Source organism: Rhinolophus sinicus, chromosome 4 (assembly GCF_057876585.1).
Source record: "Rhinolophus sinicus isolate RSI-liver-muscle chromosome 4, RSI-T2T, whole genome shotgun sequence".
Classification (NCBI taxonomy): Eukaryota; Metazoa; Chordata; class Mammalia; order Chiroptera; family Rhinolophidae; genus Rhinolophus; species Rhinolophus sinicus.
Genome location: NC_142504.1, coordinates 5,205,474 through 5,226,650, shown reverse-complemented (window position 1 = coordinate 5,226,650; position 21,177 = coordinate 5,205,474). Strand labels below are relative to the sequence as shown.

Genomic DNA, 21,177 nt, shown 5'->3' with positions numbered 1-21,177 from the left:
GTTTTTGCAGCTCTTTTGTTGGATATTCAGGAGGCAGTGATTTGAACATTTCAAATCGTTTCATTTTCCATGTTGGTGTCATGCACAATGTTATTTTAAGTGAAATAATACTTGGATTTTATAGTCTTTCCAACATTTTTTTTTTTTTTTTAATCTCAAAGGGGACCTGCGTTTCCTTTGTCGTGTGCCAACGCAGACCCCTTGAGGTCAGTTATCTCGACTTTGCGTTTACCTCACCCCAGCGAAGCTTAGGCTCTGGCATTTCATCTCAGACTGTCCTGTGGATCTCACCAGTGAGTCCTAAAGCCACCAGGCTCCAGCAGGGCCTGGCCAGATTAATCCAAATTCAAAAGGGTTTCTATGAGTGACTTCCTAACCTTCTCTTGCTGAGTGCACTATCCTATTGTATTTCATATTTAACAAACAATAGAAACTGTCATTCTGTGGCCATGTCCCTCACTTAATTTGGACTAACTCTTTGACGGGTTTTTCAAATCATCTTGTCAGGATCAGGACACCTTTGGATTTTGAATGCATCCCTTCAAATGATTAAGCTGTTCTATTCAGTTCTTTGAAAATACAAGAAGAAACAGTGTCATCTTCCCCCAATTTCACCACTCCCAGATTTCTGCAGATGCAGTGGTTCAGAGAGACGGTACTCGGGCTGAGTCCTGGCTCAGCCACTATCCAACAACTCTGCCTCATTTTCCTCATTGGCGAGCTGGGGAGAATCACGGTCATTACTTTCTTCAGTGGTTCTAAGGATCAGATCAAATACTACACATAGGCAGAGTACTTCCCCCATCGTAGGCTCTCAACAAATATATTTAGTTTTAAGTAAATAAGTACCTATATACATACCCTCCAAACATGACCCCCCTTTTTAGTCAAGAAACATTTTTCTTGTATATTTAGAATATTCTCATTGATTCTGGGAAGTAATCTAGCATTTTCAGTATACATGAACATTTATAGAAAATTAAAATAAAATAGCCACCAACACGAAAATTATATTGAAAATAAGTTAGTTTATCTCTCCCTGAAAGTTAAAAATTTTCAGAAAGCTTACCACTAGCTCCATGTAAACCATCCTATTTTATTAGATGCCCGAAAATTGATCTCTTCTATTCCTATGGCCATGAAAAAGAATTTATGAAACCCATGCTCCGCAGACACGGGGCTTACAAGGAGATTGCCTTTTTCAGAAGTATATCTGGGATTCCCAGAGGAGCGCTGGAGACTTAGGGCAGCGTCTCAAATATTAGTGAATGCTTCGCCTTGTTCTTAAAATTGTTTCTTAGAACAATTCCCTGTCCCCAATAATTAGACTATTAAAAAGTGACTTACCACATAGAGTTGTTTCCACATGGTACCCCAGTCTCTTAGTGTTGATGTCATTTCCGTGATAACAGAGTCTTCAGTGGGAATAACCATTTCAAATTGTCTGTGAAATTAAAAAGAAAAACCAAGCATGTATGCAAATATCATGGACAACCATTTTCTTTTAAATGCTAAAAGATAAACTAAGAAAGGAAGCCTCCTGGCTATTGTTGGTTCCGCAGACAGTAACCAGGACCTCATTGGAAGTCGGCCTGAGGAATGCTGCGTGGGTTATGTCAGTACAATCCCCCAAGTGACCAGCCACGTGCTCCAGGTGGAGTTTGAGAAGTACGGTGGAAAAGCAACAGTGTCAGAAGAGTTCTGCACCAGCCACGGATGGGCCACGAAACAGCTACTCATTTAACCTCTCCAAGCCCCAAAACTCCCATCTGTGACATGAGGTCACAGGTTTCCATAAACTGGGAGATGCATTTGCTTTCCAAGCCCCACAACCACAGAATTCAAACGGAGTGACAGGCTTGGTTCAATGCTCAGGATGTGATGCCTGCAAACATCCAAACCAACTCAGTGTAATGAATAACTAGACACCAGGTACTGATAACAGTCACTCCATTTCATTATCACTTCATCTTTAGTGTTTGTACACGGGGCTGTGAAAAATAACTCGTACTAACGATTAGTAATGCTATCACACATTGTAGGCCTTATTAAAGGCTGAAGACATCACCAGTATTTGAACATTCACTGTAAAATGTTCCTCTCTATGAATAGGGTGATATATTCTTCCTATTTCTTCTCTAAAAATCAAAAATTATACTTGGAAAACATTCATACTAACAGTGAGTAAGGCATGTACGGTGGTCCTACTCCTAAGAAGATACATAAGGAGTGAGGAGGGAAAAAACCAGAAGACTTCATTTGTCCTCCATATCCTGCCTTTGATATATAATAACCTTTTCTCCGTCTCTAGTTTCTTGTTTCAAATTCTTTCAGTTTTTACGGCGGTTAAAACAGTTAACTGGCTATTACTACTCTTTCTCAGAAGAACGCCACTGACTATATTGGTGGGAATTATTGTCTTCATTTGAGTACGTCTTTTCAAGAATAACATCTACTGTGTAGAAGGTAACAGCATATGCATATTAGACACTGAACCAGGGGACCGGACGATCATGAGAAAATTACTTCTGAGCATGAGGTTAATAACTGGTCTGCACTTCCTTTCCAATATTATGTCCAAAGAGCGTGCAACTGTCTTTTGTAACATCTTGACAGCAAGAATAGGAACTTCAAGTTTTGCCTTGATTTCTTCACCAAGAGACTCTCATCTTCTCATTTCATGCTGCTGCTAAATACTTGCCCTGTGAATTATTTTCCTTCTTTCTAGAGCTTAAACGCAGCTGAAAATGTAAAACTGGGATGTAAAACTAGAATAAAAGTAAACAACAATATATGAACAGGGACGTATACAGGAGCTTTTATCGAGCCTACATCTGACATTCTCAAATGGTAGCGCATTTTGCTTCTGAAGCAGCTGTTGCAATTTCAATGATGACTATTTGAAGACAGAGATTATAAAATGATCAGATGCAAGGTCAAGGAGGGAACAACAAATTTCCAGGAAAACCCCACAACCAACTTAACATTTAAAAGTGACATGACCTCAGCAGGAATCAAACAATAAGAAGTGGCCTCACTGTTCACAAACCATAATTTAATTAAAGGACCCCCGTGGGTCCGACATCCCTCTGAAGACCCAGGAAAGATCATAAAGGCGGTTCAGTCTGTGGGAAGTTGATTTGGGTTTGTTCAACCAAAATGTACATTTTCAAGAAGCACGAAATTGCCATTTTAGGGGAGGCAGCTGTTTCCTCTTAATTATATGAAAATCAAAATCGACTGTCGTAAGTAGTTGCCCCTGAAATTATATTTTATTCAGTTATTCTGAGACGTACTTTGCAGCTAGTTCATCCTGATTGGCCATCAGGCTGCTAATCCACTTAAAATAAGATAGGTAACGTCAAAATCCCAAGAGGCTCCTGTCAGGAAAGCAATCATCTAGTAATACTGGTTCTCCAATGTTTCCAGGCTGAAGTTTTGCTTCCAGTTAACAGTCTTAGAATCTAGGGCCTCAAGTCCAACAATTTTTGTTTAGAAAATAAATTTTGTGTCTACCCCCAAAGTTCCACTGTATTGCACAAGCTGCACTATGCCCTGTGTCGGGTGGAGAACCCAACACCAAGCCTTGAACTTAACCAAATTTTGAGTCACCTTTACCCACATTTACTCTTCCTTGGGGCTCAGGGAAGGGGGCCAGATAGGAAACAATTATGAACCAGGACAAAAACAAATAACGAAAAGAAAGTACTTATTTAAATTAGAACGATGCCCCACCCCAATCCGCTTTGAGAGGTGGGACTTTCACTGGGTGAGTCATCAGCTCTGCTGGCATCTCTCTTTTCACTTCCTTGGTCAGAGGGAAGGATGGGGGCTGGGAGGCCCTGTGCTCGGGGCAAAAGCAGCAGAGGACTGGTGCACAGGTGTGCCCAGGTGGACACGTGAAGGGACCGGATGGACACCTTGGGGTTTCCACGGCACCCAGCCTAGATCACTAGGGCAGAAAGGTCAGAAGAAAGAGTAGGTCTGTGGCTGGAATGTCCTCTGGGTTACTTGAGGAGCGCTGGATAGTGTCAAACCGAGCCTGGTGGGAGAACTCCAAAAGGACTAATCACTCTGCTTGACTCACTTCCGGTGGATTATAGCTACGCACATTTCTGAAGGACACATATTTATTAAAAGAGCAGTAGTGGTAATTACTAGTATTAGAATTACTATGTTTTTAAACAACTGTTTTAAGTAGTAACCACCACCACTACTACTGATGATAATAATGCTTAGAGTAGCTGATAAGACATAGAGTGTACGGATCTCCTCGACTCTAAGTTTTATCCATATGGGGAACACTCAAAGTATTTATACCACAGACTCTCAGAAACCGGAAGTTATTTGACTGACAAAGATGTATTACCGTGCATTTATAGAGAGTGGATGCAAGACTCATCGATTTGAACAGCATCCTTGGAATTTTTTTGAAGGTAGCTTTTACTCTGCTTTAAAATGTGCTTTCATAATTCAAATAAATGGCTATTGTTCTGCTATGGGAGGGAAAATGTAATTTCTATGGCTGAATCTGTATTCTGTCTTTTGTCATAAAACAATATTCAATGGTCTAACGCATATTCCTGTGACAGTGGCAGCCGATGTTTGATTCCCACTCCATGGCCCACTTGTACGGATCTGCTCGTGTCACCCACTTGAATACATGAGTCCCACAGCTTATCCTGTGACATAGCATTTGAATGATCTGTGTCCCTCACAGGTGCTTCCAGGCTTCTGGAAAACAGACTGGAAATTCTTTTTAAATGTATGAGACATCCTAGGTGGTCAATGAGCTCAACTGGAAAACAAAAATTCACAGAAATGATGCTCTCTGAAGTCTAATAAAGGCTTTGTGAAATGGTTGCACAAGGATGTGGTATTATCTCCAATTAGAAAGACAGTCAGACTTAGCTGCTCAGAATCAGTGGTGAATCTGGGAAATTCCTGGAGTTTGAGACATGACTCAGCATTCGATGGGCCTGACTATCACACTTCCCCAGGTAGCAAGACACCAAAAAGAACCCACTCCTTCTGCACAAGGTCAGGCTGACGCCGTGATCTGCGGACAGCGGGAAGCCTCCAGGCCCCAGATCTGCCGTCACCCAGCACGCAGACGTGGGCCTTCTCCTCCCGCTGCCTGGTGTGATCCATCTTTGTCAAACGGCACTCACAATGGCACACTCTTCCATAGTTCATTTTTCAAGCCAATTACAACGAAGCCTTTCAAATTTCCACATAAGCAATGGTTCTATGAAAATCCTCCAACTATTAAGAAAACTCATTTCTTACCCTTTGTTCTTCACAAAGGCATTTTTCAAGTGAACGTAGCTGGAAGGAAAGATACCCTGGAAGAGAAAATGAGAAGGTTATGGTGCTGTTAAGGGGGGTTCACTAGTCATATGCACACAACTGAGCCATCACAACCGCAACGATACCAGGAACAGGGAAAACCAGCAACTCTATCAAATTCTTTAGGCTAAAATCTATTATTAGAGCTTGGAGTCATTCCTTTTATTCTCTACTATTTGCTAGTTTACAAATTTAGAGACTCTCTACATATAATCAAAAAATCAAATCACACTCAAAAATATATGTTTATAAAACAGAAATTTTAAAAACGATCAGGAATTCTTCAAAGAAAGCATGTTATATTGAATGTTTTTTTAAATACCGCATAGTTTTGAAAGAAGGTTGTGCTTTTGTTTGTTTTTGGTTATTCTTTTTCTTCTCTCTGAAACACCCATGTGTGTATTTAAAAGTATACACTAAAGGAATTTGGAGACAACATGTATATTATTATATTACGGAAGATTTTTCATGAAAACATAGCAGCAATTAATCACCAGGCTGCCATTCTGATAGAACAAAAATTAAACAAAAGAAGCCATGCTGGCTTACAGCTTTTTATTGTGGGGAAAAGACAAGACAAGGAAATTGTTCCTTTGTTCTGAATGGGAAATTAAAAGAAACAACACACACACACACACACAAATGAGCATCAATTTTATTGTCCGTTAAATGAAAATATCCTCTGAATGATTTTTGATGTATAATCAAATGGCAAACTCAATTAAATACTTAGGGAAATACATGCCATTTGAATACATTATCACTACTGTGGATCCAATGATAAAATAAAATTTAACAAGCAAATTCTGTATATACAACAGTAGTAAGTAGGCATAGAAGTTAAAAAATACTTTTTTTCCTCAAAATTTAAATTGGCCTCAATATGGTAGGATTAACATAAGAAAAAGTCAGAATTTGAGATTAGAAGAGTGACAGAAATAACAGAAGGCATAATAGATTTTTTCTAAAACATGTCGTAAATGGATAATGAAATACTCAAGTTATAGTTGCATTTGTCTAGCAGATGTCCAAAAATAACTTTAAATGAGGGCTAAAGTTGTATTAGCCCTTATACAACTGAAAAATTAAAGTTGTATACTCATTGTTTAATCACTTTATTTCATTTATTATAGGTCATTCTAAAGGAGAGCCTGAGGGACCACCATTGTATGATCCAGAAAAAGGAGAAAAGGCAGAAAGTCAGGCAAAAGAGTTTAGATTTTTTATAGTATACTTTGAGAATGAGACATGATACAATTTCCTATCTACACTCCTAATAAAGCCAGAATTCAACCAAAAAATTAACATGACGTATAAGAAAATATTAGCAAATGTGGGAAATGTGGGTGAAAACTTGGGAGACTAGAATAAAGTAGAAAAACAAAGATATTAGTAAGAATTAGTGTCAAAATCATAAACCAGGCAAGTGAAAGGCAAAAGACAAGCACTTTATAACATGGTTCCAGCTGCCCAAACCCAAACGGACTCTTCACGTGTGCTAAGACAAATTTGTTTCCCCACACCAATATTTTAAAAATGATACCACAGAAAACTTAAAGATTAAATATCTCTATTTAATATTTCTTTTAGAATATGTATTTCCCCTGCCTGATTTTTAATTTCACCCTCTGTGAAACTAACACTTCAAAAAGATTTTGTTTATATATAATGAGCTTATTAGGTCTTCTCAGTACGAATTTCAAGAGCTGTATAGGATTATTATTTGAGTAGCATATCTTAACTATAATCCAAGTTCAAAGGAATTTCCAAAATTATGAAAATCTGTATTGGCATTTCAACTAAGAGTTCCAACTATAATTTCAATTGTATAATGAGATAAAGTAGAATAACTTTTTTAAAATCCCATATTTACGGATAGAAGTAATATTTTCTTACCTTGATGTTTGGGTTTTTTAAGGCAAATCCTCTGTACCAGCCTGTGGAGAAATCATCACAGTCATATTTAGATAAACCATTGTGATATTATAAAGAAAAGAAATTATTCTAAATCAATCTGTTCTTTGCTATGTCTCAGGGAATTTAGGAATCTACACAAGATTCCATATATTTCCAAATTCTCTTTGCCTGACTATGAAGCCCAGACCCTACCCCCAAGAACAGTGCTCGGCCAAGAGTCATACAGTGAATGTACACATCCTTCAGGTCACCATCTTGGTTAGAGTCATTCTGGCAGCATAAGAAGAGGGAAGCCAGGTCTCATCAGTGAGAGAATTATTGGGCACCCTTCCATCAGCACAATGTATTTCCTGCCAACCAAGCTCATCATCATTTTTATTCTGCAGAATGCCTGTTACCTAACCTCCAAGCAACTCTGAATAAATTTTATAGCACCATCCGTAAGAGGGAACATATACTTTTTATGTAAAACAAGTATACACACACACACACACACACACACACACACACACACACACACACACAGGGTTAATATATAGTCCCCTATAAATATATCAGTTTCAACTTATAGTTTCAAGTATAGAAACCATTTTGTTTATTGGCAAGAAATTGTTTTACCATGCAACAAATGTTCTACTGAGTTGAATTGTTTCTAATTGAATTTTTAAAAAGAAATACTTGAACTTTATATTTAAATATTTTTGTTCCTAAGTTTTCTTAAAAGGATAGACTATAAAATATCATGCCTAACAGTGTGAAAGTCAGTCTGAAGAAAGTAGAATGAATTGAGAATCAGAAATTTCTATATCTTAGAGTTTATTAGCTTCCTTAAAGACATAGCCAGGAAATACATCCCTTCTTAAATAATTATGCTAACAGAAACCAAACTTCCAGAATTGCAGAAAGGGTGTAGAGAGGTCTGCCACATTATACTAGACAGAAAGGTTTTCAGATTGCAAAACAGCTCCCATTAGCTATGAAGCCCATTTCATGAACCAAATCAAAACAGATTTTATATTTACCTGCATACAAAATAGAAATAGACAAAATGCACTGGCAATGACATAGGAAACATGTTTAAAGGTACCAATTACAGTAGGCAGGACAAACGCCCCTGTATCACCACCACTTAATGCCAGGCTCTAACTAAATGTAATAATTTTCTTTTGGAGGAACACAATTTAATCAATAATAACCACGATATAACAGAATGTTATATTATAAATTCCTAACAAAGGTAACACGTTGGGAGGAAAATGAATATTTTGGGATATACTGACGGACTTTAAAATGTGCTCATTCTATTAACCAAAAAAAAGGAAAAAAAGGATTGGTCATTTCCTCCGGGATCTTTTTTTTAAGGACTAAAGTTTGACGGTGCTTTGTGGGACAGGAATAGAAACAATCTGAGAACATATTAGGTAACTTGATTTAATGAGTTACCTGCTACACAAATTAATACTAATCATACAATTTCATATAATATATTCCACTGACATTCCAAATGCATCGAATGATTTCAGTCCAAATTTGGGGGGTTGTGGGGAGGAGAAGGTTGCAGGACGAGAACAGAGTTCTCCTGGGCAGGAATCCTCCCCTGAGGCATCTGGTCAACTGACCGTGGCTAAGCCCTTTCTGCTCTGAACCTCCTGTCCTAGGGAATCTACCAGTCCCTCGAGATTCTAAGAAAGGCCTTCAAGTTTGGCACTGAGTCCTGTACTCCCACAAACACAGTAGTCTCAATTGCTTTCTATATTGGCATTTAGTGAATATAAGGAAATAATATTAGAAAAAACTACCATCAGCTTAAAAATACCAAAAGATGCTTTCCCATAAGTCAAACATTGAATATGCAAGAAACAAGTTTTGTCAAAAATAGTTCACTACTGGTGACTACTAGAAAAATTCCAGATTAACAGAAGTATGGACAGAATTTACAAACTTTATGAATGTCCTATGTTGAAGAGCTTGTTTCTACAACCTCAGACAGTCGTCACCAGCCCACTTACCATCACACTTCTCCAGGATCTGAACTGTATCTCCAATTTCCAGCGACAGGCCGAATGGGACGGTTCCTCGAAAACTGGCAATAACTGTAAGAAATGATACGGAACATATGAAGACAATCTTATCACTTACAGCCAGTTACACTGCTTACTATTAAAAATGAATGTGAGAAGGAAGTACATTTTGATAGCCAGAATCTACTGTCATATCTTAATTTTACATATTTTCGAAGAGTCAATCTTTAAGTTTAAATACTTTGCCAACATCTTGGTCAAATAAGTATTCTAAATATGAATTTCGAAAATGTGGAATTTACTAAATTACTGTGCCTTTGTTGTTCACTGCTGTCTTCACTCCCCACCCAGGTGCCTACCCTAGGGAAGTTATTCAATGAATATATGGCCAGTAATAAATGACAAATACATTTCTTACTCGTTATTAAGCTGGGTTTCCCTCTCTGCTATGTTGTTTTAAGGAGATGTCTTCTCCCTAGACTGTCAGCTCCTCAAGAGAAGGGACTGTGTCTATTTGTTCACTACTATGTCCCCAGGACCTATCCCAGCATGTGGCATACAAGCAGTCTTCAGTGGTGACATTTTCTTTACGAGTGGTTGGACCCCACACAGCCACATGACCAACCCCACAAACCTGAGCTCTCATACCATCTGGAAAGGGTGGGGAGAGGGGTCACTATGTAGACCTATCTATGGTTATCGCTTGATTGGTTTCTGAAACATTTGGCAGGAGTAGGGTGTTAATTCCAGAAAGAGAGTGTGTGTAGGTCAGTCATCCCTAGGCAACCGGGGGGGGGGGGGCTGTTTTAATGAAGCACAGTGATCCCCGGAATAGCAACAGTGAGTCATAAAGCAGACAAGGGTGGAGAAAGAACAAAAACGCACCTCGACACATGAAGGGAGAAGAAACGTGTGTCAAAATACCGTACATGCTGAAATCAACTTGAAATTCACATCCAAAGAAAATGAGTCAGTGCTATGACTGCTTGATTTTTAAAAGACCAAAATTTTGGAGATGGACTTTAGAATTCTGTTTCAGAGCGTGAGATTTAGACACAACCCCAGTTCCCCCAATAAATGGTTGCTACTGTCGTGAATGCATTTTAAAAGCCTAAAGGAACAAATGAATCTCTCAAAAATAAAAAGGAGCCAATAAGTCATGGGCTTTTAGAGAAGCTGAAAGCTCTTTGAGGATCTCTAAACCAAATTAACGGTAGAAATCAAAACACAGGACAGAAAACATAAGCCAAAGTCTATGAGACGGATGAGAATAACTACACAAACCACGTTAGGACATTTTAGACAGGCACTAATGCATAATGGCATTTTCTAACTATAATCACAAATACCATGTGGTCTCACATGGATGTGCTAGAAGACGTTCGCTCAAAACACAACCAAGGGTCTGTCCATCCTCACAGATTACTTCCAACAACCTTCAGAGACCTCTTCTTACAAGGGATCAACAACTGAACGCACAGCAGACTGATTACAATTTAAAGGCCTGGAAAACCCGCCTGCACCCAGAACGGCCACCTACTCATCAAGCACCCGTGACCTCTCACAGCCGCAGTGGTTCAGGACCGCACTGTGGATGCTTCTTAGAGCTCAAAGCTCCTGGGCGCCCATCGCCGGCTCTACACGCAGCCCCCCTGCGCGTGAACATCCCTAACTCCCAAGGCGGCCGTGAGTGCCGCCCCCACAGCTGGCTGCTCTCTCCTACCCCTCACCACCACCTAGACCACAGCAGCACCATTCGTGGATTTCACTTCTCCACCCTCCCTCCTGCCTCAGTCCACACAACCCATTCTGAAACGGCTCGAAGAAAGTCACTAGTCCCCTCACTGTCACCACATTCATATGGCCTTGCAGAAGTCTGTCCTCTCTTGGATCTGCTACCGCCTCTTTCACCTCTCCAGCCTGCTTCTCTAGAATATCTTTCCTTAGCCGTCTGCTTCAACGTTGGTGCTGGTTCTACCCTACAGATGCAGAAGTGTAAAGGCCGGGGTGTAGGAAAATAACATCAACCTTGATAATGTGAGGCGTAGGCTTGAACCCACATCTTACCACTTATTAGCTGTGTGACTTTGGTCAAGACAGCAACCTCTCCGAATCTCCATTACGTCTTCAGGCAAACAGGGTAACAGGGGTAACAACAAAGGAATCGCCAGAAGTAGTGGAGGATTAAACAAGGTAGCTACCGGAAACAGTTGAACACATTGTCTGGTATATTCTAGTTACTTAACAAATACCCCAATGGTGTAAACTGTACTTTTCTCTTCTGTGGCTTTTTTAGTCCATTCTCCCTATTTGGGGAGTTCTAAGACTTTCCAGAGTCACCAGCTGATACAGGACTTGCCCAGTCTCTGGGGAAGAGATGTGTGCCCCGAGCGTACCCCTGAGGTGTACCCGAGCACCTGAAACAAACTTCCAACCAGTGTCTCTCTATTTAGATGTCTAAGCACCTAGAAAACCTAGCACGCCTCCACCGGAACACATTCTCTCTCCCTCCCCCTGACCCAAAGCTAAGCAACGTTCTCTCCCAATCACCCACTCTAAAACATGGGTCTAAAATGCTAGTCTTCTACTGTTCACCCTGCCATATCCTGTTATTCCTAGGTGGATTGCTCTGTATCTCGCAACAGGGTGACTGCAAAGCCTTCTGGGAGGCCTCCCTGTCCCCACGGTTGTCCTTCCTTACCACAATATCCACGATGCCACCAGAGTTACCTTTAATTCCATCAACGTTTGTGCTTATGTGGGTTTTGGGGGTTTTTTGTATGTCACACCAGGAACATTTTTATATTTCTTTTGTTATGTTCAATTTCTTTCATATTAAAGAAAATAAAATACATCATGCAGTACAGACAACAGTTTAATTAGGCTCAGTGTTGCCCCTCATTTCATGCTGGCATTTAGCTCACACCATCCTTGGGTGTCCCCACACCAGATCCCCTTCATTCGTCCCAGTTCTGTTGAGTGCCGGCACTGCTAGCTACTACAAGCCAGAAACCCAAAGGGCACCCACAGGAGCCCTCATCCGCACCCCCCATCCTCATATCCGACCCATCAATCAGCATGCCCCGGGATGCTCTCTGAGACAGCCCTGCAGCCGTCCTCTGGTCAGCTTCTCCGCTCCCGCCACCCCCGGCCTTGCTGCCACCTCTTCTCCAGCAGGCTCCTCACAGCTCTATGGCAAAATACTCAGCTTCCTCTCTATCCATTTCTCATTCACATGGACAGAGGTCTTTCCAAAATGCACATTTCGTCATCGTCACAGTACCGTTTACAATGATCTACTCACCACAATTCAATTCAAAGCTGGCAAATGCTGCCCTTACCCCTTATGGGCTGACAATCTATGATGAATGGAACATAATGCAGGAAAAGAACACAAAATGCCTTGTCCCCTGTGACACAAAGGAAGGAAACTCATCTCTCACAGTCGGAGTTTCAGCTTCGCCTTCCTGATAAAAGGATCTCCAAGTCATGAACAGGTTGTGGTCTGAAACCTCGCCTGTGAGCTGACTGCTTACACACAGGACGTGATGCTACCGTTCTCAAGTTCCGAGACCACCCCACAGAACCCTCTGGAAGACAAAAATGTCACTTGTGTAACAAAAATGAACCCAGACGGCACCAGAAATCAAATGGACATTTTTATGTGAGCAGCTGTAAACTCCTGAATGCCGGTGCCCAAAGGCACTGATAAAACAGGCACTGACCTCGTGGACATTCTACAGGGTTCTGCTCCGCACAGGACATTTCAGACTGGTCCTTTCCTACGTGCTGTTCCCTTCACACTGCACATTTGCTCGTCGCAGAGGTATCTACACTTAGGTTTCTGAGCTTTTATGAGTATTACGGAAGGAGGTACCCACAAATGGGGAGGAAAGGGGACAAAAGGCAGAATTTGTGAAGAGCCTGCATGAGAGCTGGAAGGAAGAGAGAAAAGGGGAAGGGGTTTAAGAAGAATGAAATTCCTTTCAGGGTCTTTCTTTTGTGAAATGGCGGGAAAGGGCCCACCTCCTTGGCACAGGTGCCAAGCCCTCCTCCAGGGAAAGCCAAGTTAACAGTCTAATCAGAGGCACTTCCTTTTGTAGAGTGTCTGGAAACAGCTTGAGGGAAGACAATAAAAGTCACTTGGCGATTTCCGTTGGTGTCATCACCAAGCAGGACAGAAGTGCCTTTGTCCCAAAACCCCTCTTTCGTCTCCACAAAATGCAGAGCAAAGTGGTCTTTCCTAATCCCCAGGGACACCCTGCCGGCTGGCAGTGTGACAGCAGGACTACGGGGCAGGCAGTCCAGGAAGAGTGAAAAAGCAATTCAAGGGGCGGAGGGGTGGTCACTGCTGAGCCCCGCTCTGACGCTGCAAAACAAAGTCTGTGCTCTATCTTCTCATCCTCAGCCCTCCCGTGCACGTGAGCGCCGCCTCACACACTTTGCAGCACACGTGCAAATGGGATTCCATTCCTGGGGCCGGGCCTTGAGACAGGTCACACGACTGCCTCTGGCCTAAGTGACTTGGAAAGATCAGAAGCTACGAAATCAGACGTATCCATTCCTGACGTCTTACACGTGGCACCCGAAAGGCTATTGTCGTCCCGGGGGACTAAGAGGGCAGTTCTCCCGGGGCTGCCGCCCTTCCTCCTGCTTGAACCCGGGCGTGAAACGTGAGTTGTGAGACAGCAGCGTGCCCTGCTTCAGAAATGGACGGCCTTCACCCAGCTGCTGCGAGGGCCGGCGCCCCTGAGGCTGCCTCAGTGGAGAAACTGCTCTGCCCAAGGCTGTGCCCTCCTCCCAGGGTGGCTGGCATCCTGTGGCTGATCGCATGGGAGAATGAGGGCGAGGCCATCCCACTACAACCTGGTACAGCTCTGAACGGCCATCCCAGCTCACGCGACGCAGGCTGTCACCGGTCCTGCATGGCAGGCCAGCGTCTCCCTCCTCCCTCCATGCAGCCCTGCGTCCCTCCCCTCCCTTCCACAGGTGTGAACCCAGGGGCCTCCCGGGGACACATCCTACAAGTCCCGTGCATCTCAGAGTCTGCTTCCTGCAGACGTTTCTCACAGCTGCTCAGTTTTTAATAAGCTGGAGATCCCAACCCACTACAAAGCTTCCAAGCTTTACCCACACAGATTTTACTTCTTGTCAGCTCTATTTTCAAGGGTGAAGGCAAATAACATTATTGGATTATTATTTTGTGTTAAGGGTTTTGCTAAATTCTGTATGTGTTATTCTAATCTTCTCTGATGTGTTTCTATTCCCACTTTAGAGACAGAGGAAAAGACGAGGGAAGAGGCAAACAAGAAAAGGAAATAACAACATGAGGAAATAATTATTCCACATTAAGATGCATTTGAACACAGTGTCACGGTGGCAGTGACAGTTACATTCCCAGTTACATTCCTCAACGAGTCATAAACATACTCTTCACCTTAGTTTTAATGCTGTAAACGCCAAGGCACTTTCTTTCCTAAGTGGCTACAAGAGTAACTAAAGGTCAAAAAAACGTTGAACTAATGATTGCATCTACCTACCAGTCCTTCAAAAAACAACTCAGAGCAATAGAAAAGATTTGGCTTTTAGCCAACTGCCAGCCAGGAAGAGCAGCCTGGAAGAGACAGTTTAAACAGTCACGTCAGAAGCGCCCCAGCACTGGGGAAAGGAAGACGATGTCAGACAGAGACGGAAGCAAGGGGCTTAGCCCCACTACTTCTAAACCATGTGGTCCCTCTATTTGCGAGGCCAGGATAACATCACCTGCCTGGCCTACCTCAGAGATGCCATGAGGACCAAACACGTACATGAGAACTGGATTTGAAAGCCTATACGTGGAAGTCAATACGGGATGTGACTTTCCATCACCAATGCTGGCTGAAAATTTGGAGGCTGGATCTGAATCTCTCATGGGTCAAAATAAGGTTTGCATTTACAACAGTAAGTCAAACACCCTTTCTCTGTTGTTTTAGTACAGCTTCTTGGAAACCATTATTAACCCGTGGAACTTAATCCTGCCTCAGCCACGTGGAGGAAGAGAAAGCTGATGCAGGTGCTATAAATGATAAAACAACAACAAAGAAAAATCTTTGGCAAATGAGACTAAGGAAAGTAACAGAGTAAAGAGCTAAGAGGGATTTTCCTAAAATTCTAAGGCAGAAATAGGAAAGGAAGGAGATGCAGCTTTTAACAATCACTCTGTGCAATACTGCGTTATTTGTCCGAGGGATAACAGCGTCGGGAGGGGAAAATTACAGCGTAACACCTCCATGTCACAAAGTGGAATAACGTTACAGGAAACGATAATTGCTTTCCCTACAATCCAACTGTAAAATTTTCACTCTGCAGTAGAACACCATTCACAATCAAACATTAAATCTACAGTAGTACCAAGTGTTTGGTTAAAATACGTACATATACATTTCCTTTACCAAAGAGACAGGGTTATTATTAGAATTATATTTTTAAGAGAATTTTTGAAACACAGGACTAAGTTTCCTGACTTTTTGTTTGTTTTAGTGTTTTGCTATAAGGAAAGAGGGGGGAAAATCTGTCATATCCTTGCATGTCATTTTTTTTTCTGATTTCTCTCTCCAAGTTCTAAACACACAATGACAAAACAGCACGGAACTGAAGCCGCCGGTCCACCTGGGCTAAACCGTCTCCGCCTTCACCACCCTGTACCAGAGGAACTCGCAGGCCGCCCCAATCGGAGGAGAGACAGCTTGTTCTTACAGCCTCTTCCAATGTTCTCTCCCACCTAATATTCAGTCCTGCCATATCTTCTCCACAAAATGAAGCATCTATATTTCTATTTTTTTCCTCGATAGGCTTTTCTCTTTCCAATTTGAATTTCTTTTTTAATGAAAGTTTATTGGGGTGACAATGGTTAATAAAGTTACATAGGTTTCAGGTGTACAATTCTGGAATACATCATCTATATATCACACGGTGTGTTCACCACCCAGAAGCAGTTCTCTTTCCATCACCATAAAACGGGCAGAGGACCTGAATAGACATTTCTGCAAAGAGGACATACAAATGGCCAAGAGACATAATGAAAAAATGTTCAACATCACTAATCATCCGAGAAATGCAAATAAAAATCCAATTTGAATTGTGACTTTCGTTCCCGATGTTGATGTCTCAAGACATCTGCTAGAATATCACCGACAAATTGCAGAACTCCCATCGGAAGAGAACCAAACTCTCAGTTCCCACTAGTTATCACTCTTCCTCCTGCTCTGAGGACTAAGCCAATTTCCAAGTTGGAGCATACACTAGTTTGGACTGGTTTGAGCCATGGAAAACCGCTCAAATACCACCTCCCTAGAAAATGGGGAGCCAGTGAACAGTTCAATGGAACCAAGGCCAAAATTCTTTCACAATGTAGCTCCTGCACACTTTTCCAGTCTCTTCCTTTACAAACCACATTCCTCTGTCACACTGAACCTCTGATCTGTGCCTAAGCAAAGGCTGCAAATACTTTGCCCTCTCGTTGGAATTCCGCTTCCTGCTCTCCTTCCCCACCTCATGTTCTTCAGAACTGCTCAGGCGTCCTCATCATGGAAGGCGGACTCCAGCGCCGTCCCACTCTGCCCACTGACATCTCTCTACCAGGTATTTCTCATTGTCTCCAGGTTCAGGGCTCCTTTACGCTTCTGACACCTCGCGCAATATAACAACTAGTGGGTACTCAATAAATATGGCTGATGCTAAAGTGTGTGCAGCTGACTCAGGTACGCACCGTCTGTGTGCCAGGTGGGAGGCACTGGAAATATGATGGTGAAGGTAACACCTCACACCGGCTTCACTGAATTCCTAAGCCATGAGAAAGAATGTTTCCTGTTTCTTTTAGTTCCTGCATCTGTATTTTGTATCCTCGGTGATTTTTAAACATATACACAAAACTGCCACACTTATAGTTCTATTATTCTTGTGTGGGGGAAAAAAATTAAGTCCATGGCCTATTGTTTAAACTGTAAATTTTGAAACAATTTTGGATTTATAAGAAACTTACAATAGTATAAAAATTGATATACCCTTAAGTTAGCGTCATCAAATGTTACGATCTGAAATAAATAAGTAAACTTACCCAAACCAGGAAGTTACTGTTGATACAATACTATTAACTATTCCACTGATGGCACACAAATTCCACCAACTGTCCAACTAATGTCCTTTTCCTGGTAAGAATCCAACCCAGGATTCTACATGACATTCAGCTGTTACATTTCCTCAGTCACCTCCCATGTGACAGTTTCCCAAATACGGTGTCTGTACCTTTCTTCACCTTGATGCTTCTAAGAGCACTGCCCTGTTCTTTTGCAGAATGACTTGCTCAGGTTTGTCTGATGTTTCCTCATGGGTAAATGCAGGTATGCAATTTTGGCAAAAACGCCACAGCAGTGATGATGTGCCCTACTCAGTGTATCTTATCAGGAGGCACATGATGACAAAGTGTCTCATTGCTGGTGATGTTAACCTTGATCCCTTGGGGAAGGTGGTTTCTCCACCACTGAGTTACTGTTTTCCCTCTGTAATTAACAAGTATCTTGTGGACAGATACTCTGAGACTATGAAGTCCATTGTTCTGCATCAGATTTTATAGCATCCATTGATGATTCTTGCCTACAACCTTAGCAAATTTAACACTCATGTTTTTTCACTGGGTTATCCAGACCGAGCTGGATTCTTGTAATTCAGCCAAAACCTGTAATGGGTCTTTTTTGAAGTGGGCATAATATCTTGACTTTAGTCTTGATTTCTTAAACATAAAGCATAAAATTAACACCACTACTACCACAGACACCCTGAGATGACCTACTCATCACAGCAAACGAAGATTTTGAATTAAACTCTTCTATCTTTTCTGCATTTATTGGTGACTGATAAGAAAATCATGGTAAAATCGTGTATTTCTTTTATTTCATGGCAGGAATCTAACCTTCTGTGAAGGCTACCTTCATGTGCCAAGTTGACTGGGTCACAGGGTGACCAGATCAGACATTATTTCTGGGTGTGTCTGTGAGGGAGTTTCTAGAAGAGCTTAGAATTTGAATCAGTGGACTGAGTAAAGCAGACGGGGCTCCCCAATGTGGGTGGACATCATCCAGTCCATTGAGGGCCTGACTAGAACCAAATGATAAAGGAATTTGATCTCTCTGCCTCTTTGAGCTCAGACATCAGTCTGCTGCCTTGAAGCATCAGCCCTCCAGTTCTCAGAACTACGTCACTGGCTTTCTTGGCTCTCCAGCTGGCTTCGTGGGACTTCTGCCTCCTCCTACATATTATATCTAATATATGATATGTGATATGTGGTGTATATTATATATTATATTGTTATATTATTTATATATTATATTTTACATATTATATTACATTACATTATATCAATCCTATTCATTCTGTTTCTGTGGAGAACCCTCACTAATACATCTTCCTAGTAATTTTGTACAATAATGCTTATTTTTAACCAAGGCCTTAGGCCTTAGTGATGTTTGCAACAGCTCATGAGTTATTAATTATGTTGTATACTGCATTAGAATTGATTAGTAAAATCTTACTTAAAATAAGGCTGACTACAAACTATAGCAAGTCTCTAACTTACAAGTGATTTACATTTTGGCAATTTCATGAAGCTGGTTCTTTAGAATCAATGATTGGATTCTCAAGTGACCACATAATAGCCTACTTAATCAATTAAGCAGCTAAAATGAGCATTTCACCTGCAATCCAAATGAGGGGAGGAAAAGGATTTATCGTAGAGGAGGTATCATATGGGGGACATGGGGAGACAGTGACAAACATGGACAGACAACGGGCAGAAACTAACTCCTTCCAAACACTACGTTTCTCGTCCTGGTCTCCTAGACAACCCCAACCCCACAACGGGCCACCACACCCCAACTATTCCATGACCTGGTGATCCATCCACACTGCTGAGACCCAGGTGCAGGCTGCATAACTATGAACACACCGTGTTCTCTCTTAGCATTCCCCTTTCCCTAGGGCAACACCGTCGCCTGAGGTTCATCTCCTTCCGTCAACCCCACTCCCACCCCAGCCCCAGGGCAGACACAGTAGCTGCCTGACCCACGGGAGCTGAGGGAATGAACACCCACGTCTTCTGGGATCTGGTCAGAGTCCTGTGCAGCCATTCTTCAGACTAGCACAGTGTTCGGACTGGAAGGACCACAAGGGAATAATCACATCACCAGACACATGACGTTTGGAAACCTGGTCTTCATGTGGCTTCTCCTTTCCAAGGAATTCATCTAAGCCTGTTATTTCCACTTTATAAATTCTCTATGAAGCCTTTCTGCTTCCCCTCAGTGACCATTTGTAAATTAAAAGATATTTAGAAAAACAAATGTTGCTAGTTTGTGAGATTTTAATGACAAGTTAAGGCAAAACTCATGAAACTATAATGGGCAAATCAGGGAACCAGAATAAAAATGGACATTATCAACTCGTCACTTATCAATTATAAATGAACTTTCATACCCTTCCTCAGGGTTTTGAGAAGACACCAAGTTCCCTTGGGGATCATGCCCTCTGTTCTTCACCACTTCCGATTTTATAAACTAATGGAGTTACTTCCCATCCTGTTCTTCTCTCTGTAAATTTCAGCTAAGTATTGGTCCCAGATGTTGTCCACAAGAATGGAAATCTGGATTCTTTGGTAGCAAATTGCTACACTGTTTAGGAGAAACTTTTTAAAACTACCCTCCCCGCCAAAACACTTCATTTTTTTCATAGAGATTAAAAAACTCACTGCGCTAGACTAGAGTTAAAAATCTTTGTAAATATTTATACTTTGCCCCCTCTCCAAGGAAACCTGCCAAACAAATTAGGTAAGTTTTCCAAAATATCCTAACAGACAGACAACAGGTCTGGTGTTAGGGCCAAAACCAGCCACTTATTTCACAATGTGATAATTAGGAACAATCCATCTATTGCAACGCTTTCGTTTGAGACAATTTTGCATTTGTTTTCATTTTTCTGAGTATCACTGGAGGCGACGCAGTCTGCTCATGAAGCAAATCTGACGATGTGCACGCTGTTGGGCCTCGTACACAAAGCGAGTCCCTTCAAAATTCCAGTCAACACAGAGAAAAATAACAAGTGTCCAAAGATAGTAAGATTAGAGAGAGGAAAAAGTCTCAAACAACACAGAGAATTGTATCATTTGGAAGATAAGCTCAAACTCCCCCAAATAACCTCCACATACAAAAATGAAATGGAAGGTGGGACGCATTCTTCCACAGGTATGTGGGAATTGAAAGATAATCCATGTAACAGAAAGAATCGGGAGCCCCAATTGCTGAACATCACTGGACATTACACCTACATGAAATGTACTCATGAAGATACGACGGTCTCTTCTTTTATTAATAACTACAATTGTTTTAAAAACCAGTATTTTGTTTGATAGCCTCTGGCAACAGCCGAATGTTAGGTATGCCTTATAAAGCATTCACAAATTCCTAAGTTTCACTAACAGCAATGAATACAGGTAAATGTAGTGAATTCTTCAAGTTTTAAAGTAATGCATATACATAAATAATTTAGCTCTTTGGAAATATAAATGAATGGATGAAAGAACTGACCTCAGGCCATTAAGACTCCAAAATAAGACACTTTAAAATTCTGAATTTATCAACTTCTTGTAAAATTCAAATACAAAAATATAAGCAAACAAGTAAGTAAATATCAGTAAATGTCCCTGCCATCTCTTCTAACTCTAGTTCTTAGAGCTGAGTGAGATATTAGTAAAAATAAGATACTTCTTATTTCTTGAAAGTTTTTTCAATCATCGAGGTTTAAAGTCTTTTTGTGTACTAAATGTGTGTGCACTGCCAACCTATTCTGTGACTCCAGGGTATCA

The 21,177-nt window shown here is 41.4% G+C and overlaps 1 protein-coding gene across 3 annotated transcripts in view; it reads right to left on the bottom strand.

Annotated features, from left to right (window-relative positions):
• Positions 1-21,177, bottom strand: part of DOCK4 (dedicator of cytokinesis 4) — a 364,936-nt gene that overhangs the window by 197,798 nt on the left and 145,961 nt on the right. For all 3 annotated transcript variants that reach the window (XM_088797652.1, XM_088797651.1, XM_088797653.1), the window contains exons 2-5: positions 9,276-9,359; positions 7,246-7,286; positions 5,290-5,345; positions 1,348-1,444 (exon numbers count right to left, since the gene is read on the bottom strand). In XM_088797652.1, the coding sequence (XP_088653778.1) occupies positions 1,348-1,444; positions 5,290-5,345; positions 7,246-7,286; positions 9,276-9,359 (278 nt within the window). The remainder of the gene's footprint in view (positions 1-1,347; positions 1,445-5,289; positions 5,346-7,245; positions 7,287-9,275; positions 9,360-21,177) is intronic.